At 43.7% G+C, this 15020-nt stretch overlaps 1 protein-coding gene across 1 annotated transcript; it reads left to right on the forward strand.

Moving 5' to 3' along the window:
- The first annotated feature begins 242 nt into the window (after positions 1–242).
- On the forward strand, positions 243–1895 carry LOC124555915 (piggyBac transposable element-derived protein 4-like). The gene has a single exon (XM_047129970.1). The coding sequence runs from the start codon at positions 243–245 to the stop codon at positions 1893–1895; it is 1653 nt and encodes a 550-aa protein (XP_046985926.1).
- The last annotated feature ends 13125 nt before the right edge of the window (positions 1896–15020 follow it).

Below are 15020 nucleotides of genomic sequence, written 5' to 3' on the forward strand. Positions count from 1 at the left end.
AATTCATGTTAAAACTTATCTTTGCGTTCTCAGTCTGTATATCATTCAGTTGTTTGTCATCATGTTTCGGCGCGGTTTATCAGACGCAGAAATTGCGGATTTGATCAATCATAGCGACACTCTGGATAATGTAGAGAGTGATTCAGACGATTCTGAATGCAATGGTGTGTTTGAAGGTACGTATTTCCGAATTTTCCACGTAATTGTGCAGTACGCACATATCTGTTGAACATGTGTAAACGATGTATGTAGTTACACATAATGTGATATTCTTTTTAGAAGACGAGATTGATGACAGTTTGTCTTCAGATGAAGACGAGAATGATGTTGAAGGTGTTGCTTCAAATCCAGCAGCTGTGCCGTATCCGAAAGACAGTGAGTGGACTGCAGTTGACACCTACCGACCTCTGCCTGTCAACACGACACCCAGGCAGATACTAGTGGATATTGATGAGTCGAGTTCTGTACTGGATTGCAGTAAAGTGTTCCTTACTGACAGTGACGTAAATGAACTCAAGAGACAGACAAATTTGTATGCATCACAGACAATACAGAAGAAAAGAAGAGGAAATAATCTGAAGCCCCATTCAGTTTTGAGTTCGTGGAAGCCAGTGACTATAAGTGAGATGAGGCGTTTCTTGGGTATTATTTTCCACATGTGTGTTTCGAAAAAGCCCAAAATTGCGGACCATTGGAGCACTAATCCTGTTCTTAGTTGTAACTTTTGTCCCCATGTCATGAGCCGTTTGCGTTTCACTCAGATACTGTCATGCTTGCATCTTGTTGACAATTCAAATCAGAAAAAACCAGGCGAAGATGGATTTCATCCACTTTACAAAGTTTTGCCATATTATAATAATTTGAAGGAGCGATGTATCCAGGCATATCGTCCCTCAGAAAAAGTGACAATTGATGAAGGAATTTGCCCATTTCGAGGTCGTGTGAGTTTCCGTGTTTACATGCAAAATAAGCCTCATAAGTATGGACTGAAAGTATATGCTGTTGCTGAAGCCAGTAGTGGCTATGTTGTAAATTTTGAAGTTTATGCTGGTAAGCATATTGTTGACAATTCTTCGTCTGCGGTTATTTTGCGATTGTTGTCTGACAGCAGCTTGCTGAACAAAGGCCACACTGTGTATTTAGATCGATTTTATTCCAGTCCAGAGCTATTTCAGCAACTGGCAGAGAAAGGCACTGGAGCTGTTGGTACTGTGAACAAATCCAGGAAAGGATTGCCTAAAGATTTAGTATCTGCTAAGCTGAAAAAGGGCGAAATGTCTTTTCGGCGTAAAGATAATGTATTGGCAATGAAGTGGAAAGATAAGAGAGATGTGTATACATTGTCTACAAGGCATCAAGCAACATTTGGTACGCATACTAAGAGAAATGGGTCTGTAGTATTGAAACCACTTCAGGTACTTGATTACAACCTCAATAAAATTGGAGTGGATATTGGAGACCAACGCCTGCAGTACAATCCGTTCCAGCACAGAACTGTGAAATGGTGGCGAAAATTATATTTCCATTTGCTGCTTATGGGAGTATCAAATGCATTTTGGCTGTACAATGCAGTGCACAGGAAGAAAATTACAATAACAGACTTTATAACAGTGCTTGCAGTTCAGCTTGTTGAAGACGACACACTTGAATTCATTCCAAGAAATGAAGGAACTGTAGGTCGGCTAACAAAGAGACATTTTTTGCAGCACATACCTGCAACTACTAAGAAGTATGCTGCTCGTGTGTGTCACGTGTGCAGTTCCAGGAGCAAGAAACAGAGTGGCAAGGCTTCTCGCAAAGAGACACGATACGAATGTGAACAGTGTGGCGTTGCACTCTGCCTGGAACCTTGCTTTAAAATTTTCCACACTAAAAAACAATATGATTCTGTGTGAAATTTATATGTAATACTGTATACTATCAGAAACATGTAATGTAGTGCCACAATTTTGGTTAAAAATAAATCACAATTGTATTCCCTTATTCGTATGACTTTTTCTAAATTCTTAAAACATCTAAGTGATTTCTATAACTGTACCTTAAAGCTGTGCATTGTAAAGTAGTTTCTTTCACTCAGAATTAAAGTAGAAATGTGCAGCTTCAAGATGGTACCAAATTTGCCACAATCCAAACAGTAGATTTGATGCAGTAATTTTTTTAATATTGGTAAAATTGCCCGGTTTCTAGGGACGGGTGCATAAAATAGGCCTGGTACAGAGAGTGTTAAAATGGCTGTTTGGCATCGCTAGCAGACCTGTGCGTAAGTGGGGCGTCGAGGTTTTATTGATACGGACACTGAGCCCTGTTTCACAAGTTCTAAGTTTTGATCTGATGATAGCATTAACCGAAACGTTGTTATGAATAAAGACATATTAAGCGATCTAGATGTTTTTATTCACAAAATATTCATAATGACGGCCGACTGATTTAGGAAATTAGTTTCCTTTATGAAATGGTCGTAAAGAATTTTCCAATGTCCACGCGCATTATGGCTGTCGCGTTGGTCAGCGCTGTTACGCAAATTTTATGTCAGTAAGACAAGGGGTGATCTAACTGAGCGAAATCTGTAACGGCAGGAGCGTTCTAGGTACGACAGTTCTAGGCAGAAACAGCGGACAAAGGAGACCGCTCGTACACGTGAAGCATACTCTGCTTTACACGGTCACGTTGCCGCTGGTCGGCAGCAGTTGGCTGATATTCTCTGCGCGACGCTAAGTCTACGTGAGAGAAGGGAAACAACTTTTTACTGTTTTTCCTATTACAGGTGCACTCTAATTATCTAAGTCACTTTTTGTTAAATATTTCATTGAATTACTAACTAGAGTCTTTTCTTTAGTGGTGCTTTTTGTGATATAGGAATTCTAACCAGAAATAGCAGACAGAGGAGAACTCAAGTGGGACAGGTGCTGTAGACGCTACTTTGGCGGCCACGTTGCCGCTGTTGCTACTTTGCTTGATGGCTGATATTATACGCTAAGTCTGCATGGAGACGAGAGTTAACTTTTCATTACTCTTTCCATTACAGGTGTACTTTGATTAACTATTTGATTCACATTTTGTTAAATGATTCACGAAATGAATAACTGGGGTCTTTTTTTTAGTGGTGCTTTTTCTGAGCCCACGAGATCGTTACTCGAATAGTTAGTTATCGTGTTACCTTGTTCTTTCATCAATGAAATCGTCGCCTTGTGATATTTTACTGTACATTATTTCTGTATTTGTGGTGCATCGTGAATTAGTGTGCCAAGCAAACAGTTCGAGGAGCTTGCTTTGTTCTCTTGTGTGAATTCAAATGCCTTTTCCCGATTTGATAACTAGTTCAAAACATGTAAGACGCCTAAGTGACATCCAATGACTGCAATCGTTTCAATCCAAATGCATAGCGGAAAAACATGCGAGTCCAAAACCTGTGATTTCACTATTATTTATGCGCAGAGAAAACCGCAGCATGGGATGCAACTGTTTTTCTTATACATAAAGACCCCTTTGCAGCAGCGCAGGAAATGTCTCAACATTAAGCTTTCTGTTTTCCTTGAAATTAACATAGCTACGAACATGATTCCCCGCGTCGTGAGGCGAAATAAGATATTTGGTTGGACGCTTTCAAGTTATAGAAAAGACTGATAAACAAACCTCCACTGGCGAGAAACAGATTTTGGCCTTTTAATGGTTCAAATGGCTCTGAGCACAATGGGACTCAACTTCTGAGGTCATCAGTCCCCTAGAACTTAGAACTACTTAAACCTAACTGACCTAAGGACATCTCACACATCCAAGCCCGAAGCAGGATTCGAACCTGCGACCGTAGCGGTCTCGCAGTTCCAGACTGTAGCGCCTAAAACCGCACGGCCACTCCGGCCGGCTGGCCTTTTAATGATCACAAATACATAGCACGATCTTCTTGAATAGAATTCAGAAATTTCTTGCTGATGAAAACATAAGGTTTTGGATAGCTGTACAGATGGTTGAGGGGCGCATTTCGAAATATGACTACGATTTGAGACTGCTGATTTCTGTTTGCCTCAGATTGCCAGCCGAAGTTCGCACTCTATTCACTGCAGATTCTTCGAATAACGGGCAGTGAGTAAGTGAACTCTTAAGTAGGGCACAGTGGGGCTATAAAAATAATTACAACTTACATCAGATTTTTCCGGAATGTTATTCACTAAACTTTCGTTTTAGGCACGTAGTATCACTTCTATGGGTATACCTATCCTATTGATAGAAGGTGGTTGTATACGACTGTCAAACACTGTTATGCTGTTATTCGATTTACCCTCTCGATTGGACAAAAGTGCATTTCAGTGTGGCTGTTCGGATAGTGGTCGGGTTTATTTGGATCAGGTGAATTATGGGCAGATATACACTTAAATTACATGGAAGGTTAGCAGCAAATACGCAAATTTCTATTTGATACTCATTACCACTAATAAAAGCCAGCCCGGTTGGCCGTGCGGTCTAAAGCCGGGTTCACTCAGGCAACAAAAGTATCGCCACTGCTAATGGTGAACTTCAGTTGCTTTGTAGTTGCATGTGTGAACGCCTGGTTTTCGGTGGCGCCATTTAAGAAGCGCAAATTTTGTCACGCCACAAAAAGTTGAACTTGGTTCTACTTTGTTGCGCCATTTTGCCTTCTCCACAATCGAATATCGTCATTCGATTGCTACCTCGCGGCTGGATTCAAACCTTTCTAGTGCGTATTGGTTCGCAGATAGAGCTTTTGTTTGCGCGTTTGCTATTAATATGTCGAAAACGTGGTCAACAGCGACAATTATGAGATTCTTGGAGGTGTATCAAGAACGAGAATCCCTTTGGAACCGCAAAAGCGAATCATACAGAGACAGAAATTTGAGAGATGCTGCATTAATTGAAATAGTAAACAGTATGCGTGAGTATGCACCTGGAATTGATGTAGCTACAACAAAATTAAAAGTTCGAAGCATTCGAAATGCTTACATGAATGAATATAAAAAAAGTACAGAAATCTCTTAAGAGTGGTGCGTCTACAGATGGTATTCATAAACCCAGACTTGCTTGGTTTGAAGCTGCAGAACGGTTCTTAACACGTGTAGTCGAGACAAGAGAGACGAGAAACACTTCGGTAAGTAATATTTTACATTTATTATATTTCCAAAACATCTTATTTAGTAATATGTACAGCCGTTTAATCAGCTGAGACAGGTGACGCCATTTTGCAAACTGCGCAATTACGAAGAATTTGTGGCGTTCTGTGTGAACAGTAGCTCACAGCGCCACTCCAGAATGACTTGACTTGTGGCGATACTTCCGTTGCCTGTGTGAACCCAGCTTAACGCACGACTTTCCGGGCGGGAAGGAGCGCCGGTCCCCGGCACGAATACACCCGGCGGATTTGTGTCGAGGTCCGGTGAGCCGGCCAGTCTTTGGATGGTTTTTAGGCGGTTTTCCATCTGCCTCCGCGAATGCAGGCTGGTTCCCCTAATTCCGTCTCAGCTATACTATGTCGGCGATTGCTACACAAACAGGTTCTCCACGTACGCGTACACCACCATTACTCTACCACGCAAATATAGGGGTTACACTCATCTGGTGTGAGACGTTCCCTGGGGGTGCACCGAGGGCCGAACCGCACAATAACCCTGGGTTCGGTGTGGAGCGGCGGAGGGATGAAGTGAACTGCGATAGTCGTCGTGGGGTTCCGGGCCACTGCGGCTGCGGTGGGGACGGAGCCTCTCCGTCGTTTCTAGGTCCCCGGTCAACTTAAACCCTAATAATACAATAATAATTGCAATACTAATTCCACATTAATGGAAAGTAGCCTTTGATAAATGTATCTGTTCTCGTAAATTACGTGCAGTCTTCACAGAAAAATTGCTTACGACCTCTTGTACCGACACATCCTGGCAGAATCCACATTCCATTCCATCGCCTCATCTTCAGAATCATTTAGGGGCACAAGATCATCGACACTGCAATCTGAATCAGTGTCTAAAACCTTTCTTTTAATTTTTTAGCTGTCTTCGTGAATAGGTCAACATTAGCTCTCTTACTGGTACCGGTACTTTTCTTTCAGTCACTGTTATAATGGGGTCTTGTCCACTCGTCGCTGATAGGGTGCCTAAGGGATGCAGCGTTCTCGGAATGCTGTACAACAATCCAAACAAATAACATTAGTATTTCTGCTTCTATAAAGCAACTGACAATATTTAACTGCCGGCCGCGGTGGCCCAGCGGTTCTAGGCGCTACAGTCCGGAACCGCGCGACTACTACGGTCGCAGGTTCGAATCCTGCCTCGGGCATGGATGTGTGTTATGTCCTTGGGTTAGTTAGGTTTAAGTAGTTCTAAGTCTAGGGGACTGATGACCTCAGATGTTAAGTCCCATAGTGCTTAGAGCCATTTGAACCATTTTTTTTAATACTTAACTTTGGAGATACATCTGTGTCACAAGTAACATGCAAACATTCATAGTCATGGCTATAGATAAAGTCCAGACAAGTAACTGATAAGGATCACAACTAGTTGTTCTGTAGCACGCTCCGCTAATGTCAGTACTCTGAGGCAATCTGAGCCCCGAGGCTGGCAGGAGCGGCACTTTTATTCACATCTTTCAGACGCAATGGTCCAATTCCGCGCACCGTTGGCCGACGTTTCCTCACCGCCTTCTCTGGTCTTCCGTTCGTCTTCGTTCCGGAGCTTGTGGTTAGGCCGAAACAATTACATTCAGAAGCTTTCTTTTTTGTTACTCTCTGCATTAGTAGATCACATTCCTTCTTCGCCCTCACTGCAGCAATGTTCTCTGGAGATGATGCGTGACGAGCGTTTGATTCAACTTTGGAGGGTTTTTTTTCAGGTTGTTTCTGTGGAAAAGGGTTCTTCTGGGGTAGCTGTTGATGAGTTACAGATTGTTGTACCGTTTTCTGTGGTTGTTCTCGTCTTTGCTCTTAGGGCTTCAGAAGAACCAAACCGCCAATCCTCAGTCACATCGGGGTTAAATGATTAGATCCCCATACAGAAAAATCCACTTACAAAAAATGGTTCAAATGGCTCTGAACGCTATGGGACTTAACTGCTAGCCGGCCGGTGTGGCCGTGCGGTTCTAAGCGCGTCAGTTTGGAACCGCGTGACCGCTACGGTCGCAGGTTCGAATCCTGCCTCGGGCATGGATGTGTGTGCTGTCCTTAGGTTAGTTAGGTTTAAGTAGTTCTAAGTTCTAGGGGACTGATGACCTCAGTAGTTAAGTCCCATAGAGCTCAGAGCCATTTGAACCATTTTTGAACTTAACTGCTGAGGTCATCAGTCCCCTAGAACGTAGAACTACGTAAACTTAACTAACCTAAGGACATCACACACATCCATGCCCGAGGCAGGGTTCGAACCTGCGACCGTAGCGGTCGCGCGGTTCCAGACTGTAGCGCCCAGAACCGTTCGGCCACCCCGGCCGGCTAATCCACTCACAGCTAAGCGGACTGACGCAGTTGACATCCTTGCTACACTAAATATCCCCTTGAAACGAACTTTGCCCATTTTAGTGTTAGGATTTCTTCGCTGTCATTTTGTTGTCACGTCAAAGTAATGTGTTTTGAGAGTCTTGAAAACCCATCTGTCCAATTATTGTAGCACATGGGTAGCGTGTGGCGGTAAACAGATCACTTCTATCTCCTTCTCCTGGCAGGATTCCAGTGCTGATAGTGAAGGATATGACAGATGTCCGTCCAAATTAAGAAGTACTTTTCCTGGCACTATTTTCTTGAGAATATTTGAGCCATTTCATAAATATTTCCCGATTTATCCATCCACTTCCAGTCGTGCATGAAATGGACTCACTGTCAGCTCCGAGTTGTGTCTTTGCCCCCCTAAGATACTAAGTGGTGGTAAATATGCACCTGCTGTTTTGCAACAAGTAGTAACCATAACATTCTAACCTCTTTCAGCGCTGATTAAAGCTCATCTTTTGTTCCTTCCTCTGCAGTGAGCTTCGGACGTCTATTGTTGAGTGGCAACGCTGTTTCATCCATGTTATACATATGAGTATGCTTGTCACGCACGAAGATATTTGTAAAAACCTCAATTAAAAGTTGCAAGTGTTGTTTCACAGTCTTTCCGATTAGTGCTGCTGTTCTTGCTTTCGAAATACCCTCTGGTTTTCTCAACGAAGGATTGTTTCTTTTACAGAATGTGACGCACCACTCCTTTCTAGTGATGTCTTTCCAGGGGTGTTTGACGTTGTTCTTTACAGCTAGTTTGAAGACTGCAATACGGACATCTTTCTGTGTCAGTCCAAATCCTCTTTTTCCCAAATATATAATTCTACTGGCAAGAGAGGTTTCCAAATCTTTAGAAAATACATTTCGATGTACAGCAGGGTTACCACATGCATAATTTTTGCTTAAAAATTACTGGTACCAAAAATATTATACGTCTTTTGACAGCGTCGGTGCAAATTTGTAAATGGCACTCATAAGTTTTGCTAACTTCCTATTATCGCTTCTTCAACTACCTCCTTGATCGATCCCTCATCCCATTCTATTCTACCTCTTTTCCTTTTATAGATCCTCGCCATCTGAAGAAGATGAACGAATCATTACAACAGTATTAAAATGTAGAAAATATTTTGTAAATACACTGTACCGAACATTCAATCAGTTTTCTACCATCTTCTTAACTATTTGCTTAGCCCAAAATACATTTAAACGCTGTTGTGAAGTAATTCTCCAATACACTACCGAATAGTAGCACCAAACACCAATGTGGCGTAGGAAGGATCATGCTTCAACTTATTTCACTGCTTTCATTTCTTACAAACTGCAGAAAATCTCTAGCGAGACCATGTCTGTTTCACAAACAGTACCACGACTAGTTATGAGCCACTTATCTTCTACGCTTTAAATAAATCTTTAGTCAATTTCTGAAGTCGAAAAACTAAATAGACGTGTTTGCTGGACAGACAGGACTTCCGACAACAACAATCACTCACATAATGGCGTTTCCTCTCTGCTGTTGTCATGTTGCGTGTGCAAAAGCTTGAATTTATTCATACAGCCCCTCTATTCAATTAGCCACGCTCTTCCCTATTGTAATATATATGACAAATAACGAACAGCTAACCACATGCTCGTCACGCTGTGAAGTGAAACGACTTATAATTTGAAATAATAAAATTTTTAGCCAGTAATTTCCTTGCAATCGTTTGAGACTAAATGCATAGCGGAAAACATGCGAATCCAAAGTATGTGAGTTTCATTTTTTGTGCTTCAAGTAAAAAGTTTCCCGAAAAAGTACTTCAGCTAAGTTGCTGTGTTTATGTGCAGTACGTTCTCTCAGCAGCGCAGCAGATGACTCAACTTTCAGCTTTCTGCTTTCCTTTTACATGTGGACACGAGTGTTTGCTTGGAGAGCGAAGAAGTCTCCCATAAAGACAACTGCGGCAAGGGTACACAGCTTCACAAGGAGGCTACTGTAACACGAGCTAAACGTACTGATCATGCGGGTTTCTTCCTATTTTTTTTTCTTTTATTTTTACCACGACTACCAACCTCCGATATGTATGGACACACACACACACACACACACACACACACACACACACACCATTCGCATACGAGATTTACATTACCATTGGCATGAGGTGTCCCTCCAAACGCCAATTCAATACAGAACACATGACATTCACGCCCCAGAGAAATTTCTAGGCGTGCTCTGCTTACATCGCGTAAGTTGTACGATAGTGATGTTATCCACTAATTTAATGTTCTCTGAATTTTATTTGTGGCCCCCAAGCAAATAACGCAGTGCCAATCACATCGTCTGGGGATATATACATTATGTGATCAAAAGTATCCGGACACCTGGCTGAAAATGACTTACAAGTTCGTGGCGCCCTCCGCCGGTAATGCTGGAATGCAATATGGTGTTCGCCCACCCTTAGCCTCGACGATAGCTTCCACTCTCGGAAGCATACGTTCAATCAGGTGCTGGAAGGTTTCTTGGGGAATGGCTGCCCATTCTTCACTGAGTGCTGGACTGAGGAGAGGTATCTATTGTCGGTCGGCGAGGCCTGGCACAAAGTCAGCCTTCCAAAACATCGCAAAGGTGTTCCATAGGATTCAGGTCAGGACTCTGTGCAGGCCAGTCCATTACAGGGATGTTATTGTCGTGTAACCACTCCTCCACAGGCCGTCCATTATGAACAGCTGCTCGATCGTGTTGAAAGATCCAATCGCCATCCCCGAATTGCTCTTCAAAAATGGTTCAAATGGCTCTGAGCACTATGGGACTTAACTGCTGTGGTCCTCAGTCCCCTAGAACTTAGAACTACTTAAACCTAACTAACCTAAGGACATCACACACATCCAAGCCCGAGGCAGGATTCTAACCTGCGACCGTAGCGGTCGCGCGGTTCCAGACTGTAGCGCCTAGAACCGCTCGGCCACTCCGGCCGGCTGCTCTTCAACAGTGGGCGGTAAGAAGGTGTTTTAACCATCAATGTAGGCTTGTGCTGTGGTAGTGCCACGCAAAACAAGCCTCCACCATGCAAAATTGTGCTGATGGCACAACACACGCAGGCAGATAACGTTCACCGGGCATTCGCCATACCCACAACGTGCCATCAGATCGCCACATTGTGTACCGTAATTCGTCACTCCATACAACGTTTTTCCACTGTTCGGTCGTCCAATGTTTACGCTCCTTACGCCAAGCGTGGTGACGTTTAGCATTTACGGGCGTGATGTGTGGCTTATGAGCAGCCACTTGACCATGAAATCCAAGTTTCCTCACCTCCCGCCTAACTGTCACTGTAATTGCAGTGGATCCTGATGCAGTTTGGAATTCCGGTGTGATGGTCTGCATAGATGTCTGCGTATTACACATTGCGACCCTCTTCAACTGTCGACGGTCTCTGCCCGTCAACAGACGAGGTCGGCCTGTGCGCTTTTGTGCTGTACGTTCCCTTCACATTTCCACTTCACTATCACATCGGAAACAGTGGACCTAGGGATGTTTAGCGTTAACATCAGCCCCATGTCATCACTGATTTTGGTTAGATACAAGACTAGGATTGACGAGCTATCCGCTGGAGCTATGCTCACAGAACTTTCGCCATGTTCAGCTGGAATGATATACAGAAATGGCAGGAAACATTAATCCGTACATTTAAACTGGGATTCAACCACAATCGTTACAGCTACGGTAACCTATGCACTGCTACACGGATAAGCCAAAACATTATGACCACAGCCTACTGTGATGTCAGCTGCTACCTGGCGGCGTTGCCGGCACGTGACGCGGTAAGGGTTGTGTGTACGCGTAGCTGAGACGGATGGGTGATCGCCCTGGCGAAGATATGGGCTGCAAATGGGGAAATCCATAGAGATAAGCGACTTTGACAGAGGGCAGATTATTATCATGCAAGGCCTGTGAACGAGTATCTCGAAAACGACGAAGCTGGTCGAATTTTCACGTGTTACTGACGTGAGCATCTACTGAAAGAGGAAGTTGGACAGTGAAACTACCACTCGGTGCTAAATGGTTGGACGTCCACGACTCTTCACAGAACGTGGGATTCGGAGGCTTGTCTGCTCTGTAAATTAGGATAGATGGTGGTCTGTGGCACCTCTGCCGAAAGAGCGGAAGTCTGGTGCACGCACAAGTGTTTCAGAGCACACCGTTCATCGTACGTTGGAGAACCTGGAGCTCAGCAGCAGTCCACCCGCATGTGTTCACATGTTGACCCAAGGACATCGTCAGTGGGGACGGGACCATCGGGATTCGACGGTCGATCAATCGAAACGTGTTGGCTCTATGGGTAAATCACATTTCTGCTACACTAGGTCGATGGTCTGCTACACTAGGTCGATGGTCTTCTCCACAAACGTCGTCATCGAGATTAACTGTGGCTCGAACCGTGTAGCGCGCCACGGACACAGGCCGGTGGGAACAGTATTATGTTACGCGAGATATTCTCTAGTGCTTGCAAGGGACCTGTTGCAGTAATCGAAGACGCGCTGACAGATGCGAACCGTCTGCATCCCTTCACGCTTGATGTCCTTTCCGACGGCGATATCCTTCAGCAATATAATTGTCCGTGTCTTGGAGCCAGAACCGTGCTACAGTGGTTTGAGGAGAATTATACTGATCTCACGTTGATGTCCCGGCGACCTGATGTAAATCCTATGGAACCCATCTGGATCGCTATCGGGGGCTATTACAGTGTACGCAAATCAGTGGCCCGTAATTTACACGAATTACATGATCTGTGAGTAGACATCTAATGCCACATACATCCACAAATCTACCAACGAACTGTCGGACCCCTGATACACAGAAGCAATTATGTACGAGGGCTATCCAGAAAGTAAGTTTCGTTTGTCCGCGAAATGGGCACTGCTGTAAAAATAAAAAATGTTTTATTTGCAACGTGTAGCCACAACTCCCAACAGATTATCTAAATTATTGCCGCTCCGACTTAGATATTTGTCATGGCGTTGTACCAATTTTCAATACCCTTGTCATAGAATGTTCACGTGTTACTGACGTTTGCAGTAGGGTTTTGGAGCATATACTGTATTCAAACATTATCAATCACCTCGAAGGGAACGATCTATTGATACGTAATCAGCTTGGTTTCAGAAAGCATCGTTCTTGTGCAACGCAGCTAGCTCTTTATTCGCACGAAGTAATGGCCGCTATCGACAGGGGATCTCAAGTTGATTCCGTATTTCTAGATTGCCGGAAATCATTTGACATCGTTCCTCACAAGCGACTTCTAATCAAGCTGCGGGCCTATGGGGTATCGTCTCAGTTGTGCGACTGGATTCGTGATTTCCTGTCAGGAAGGTAGCAGTTCGTAGTAAGAGACGGCAAATCATCGAGAAAAACTGAAGTGATATCAGGTGTTCCCCAGGGAAGCGTCCTGGGGCCTCTGCTGTTCCTGATTTATATGAATGACCTGGGTGACAATCTGAGCAGTTCTCTTAGGTTGTTCGCAGATGATTCTGTAATTTACCGTCTAATAAGATCACCCAAAGACCAGTATCAGTTGCAAAGCGATTTAGAAAAGATTGCTGTATGGTGTGGCAGGTGGCAGTTGACGCTAAACAACGAAAAGTGTGAGGTGATCCACATGAGTTCCAAAAGAAATCCGTTGGAATTCGATTACTCGATAAATAGTACAATTCTCAAGGCTGTCAATTCAACTAAGTACCTAGGTGTTAAAATTACGAACAACTTCAGTTGGAAAGACCACATAGATAATATTGTGGGGAAGGCGAGCCAAAGGTTGCGTTTCATTGGCAGGACACTTAGAAGATGCAACAAGTCCACTAAAGAGACAGCTTACACTACACTCGTTCGCCCTCTGTTAGAATATTGCTGCGCGGTGTGGGATCCTTACCAGGTGGGATTGACGGAGGACATCGAAAGGGTGCAAAAAAGGGCAGCTCGTTTTGTATTATCACGTAATAGGGGAGAGTGTGTGGCAGATATGATACGCGAGTTGGGATGGAAGTCATTAAAGCAAAGACGTTTTTCGTCGCGGCGAGATCTATTTACGAAATTTCAGTCACCAACTTTCTCTTCCGAATGCAAAAATATTTTGTTGAGCCCAACCTACATAGGTAGGAACGATCATCAAAATAAAATAAATCAGAGCTCGAACAGAAAGGTTTAGGTGTTCGTTTTTCCCGCGCGCTGTTCGGGAGTGGAATGGTAGACAGATAGTATGATTGTGGTTCGATGAACCCTCTGCCAAGCACTTAAATGTGAACTGCAGAGTAGTCATGTAGATGTAGATGTAGAATGTAGCCGCCAGTGCTTTCCGCTAATTCACTACGCAGGTCTAAAGCTCGTTGACAGTGCCAAAATGTTTTCTTCATAGTCAGCAGGTCGTGCGAGCAGAGATGAAACTCAGGGGGTCAATTGCGGTCTGTATTGTGGCTGACCTAATACTTCCCACTGACAACGCTGTAGGAGGATCTTCATTGCCCCTGCAGAGTGCAGCTGAGAATTGTCATGAAGAAGGAACGGCGTGACAGCTGTGTTACGTGGGCTGCATAGCTTCAGGCGAAATTTCTCACCAGGCCCTCGTACTTGGCGGGAGACACTATTTTCTAGTTACATTTACGTGCTCACTGTGCGCTCAGAACTGAAAAGAACGATGTGACGCGATCGATAGGCGTTCTACAGACACTTCCCAACACATCTGGTCAAAGTTTCATCGGATTTTTATGGTGGTTTCCATTTCGCGACCGATCGGAACTTACATTCTCGATAGCCCTCGTATTTCGTTCCAAACACGGACAAACAAGCTATTAAGCAGGTGGTCATAATGTCTTGGCTTATCAGTGTATACCAGTAGTCTTCTCCATCTCTAACGGAGACGATGGTTGTTATTTGAATTTCTCAACCTTACTAAGGAACTTTCTAGTCAGATAATATGTTTAATTTTATTCTAACTGCGATGCATCAAACAGCACTTCGTCAAAATAAAATAGTACATAGAAAACCTGTTTAAACCTCAGTATGCTCTGGTGTTCAAGTAACATTTCTCTGTGAACCACTCCGTCTCTTGAGTAATTTCACTGATTCAGGACACTTTTTAAACCATAAGAAGTCGGAGACAAACCAACTGGTGTGTAAAATAGACGCTCATTTGACTGGAATAACCTGGTGCCATTCATTTGTACGACATGCGTGCCCACGTGGGAATCATGTGAAGCGAATTACGTCAAATATAGCCTTCCCAGTTGTATTCGTATTATGTGCGCGTCAATGTGTAGGTAGATTTCTCACTACTTGTATCCTGGTTTCTCCTTACGAAATGATGTATCAGATGCCTCATAGAAGTGCATGTGAAGTGGATTAACTTCGTCTTAACATCATCTCTCCCCCTGCCCGCCTCTCAATTGATTTTTCAAATTTTACAATCCATCTTAATGTTGCATTGGGTATATTAAGAAAAGGACAACAGCCACCTATTCCCTTCTCGTCGGAAAGCGGGCTTCTGAATCCCTGATAAATGGCACGTGACAGCAGAACGTTATA

Source organism: Schistocerca americana, chromosome X (genome assembly GCF_021461395.2).
Source record: "Schistocerca americana isolate TAMUIC-IGC-003095 chromosome X, iqSchAmer2.1, whole genome shotgun sequence".
Lineage (NCBI taxonomy): Eukaryota > Metazoa > Arthropoda > Insecta > Orthoptera > Acrididae > Schistocerca > Schistocerca americana.

Coding starts and splice junctions, on each gene's coding strand:
- LOC124555915 (XM_047129970.1), top strand. CDS start 243: ATGTATGTAGTTACACATAATGTGATATTCTTTTTAGAAGACGAGATT.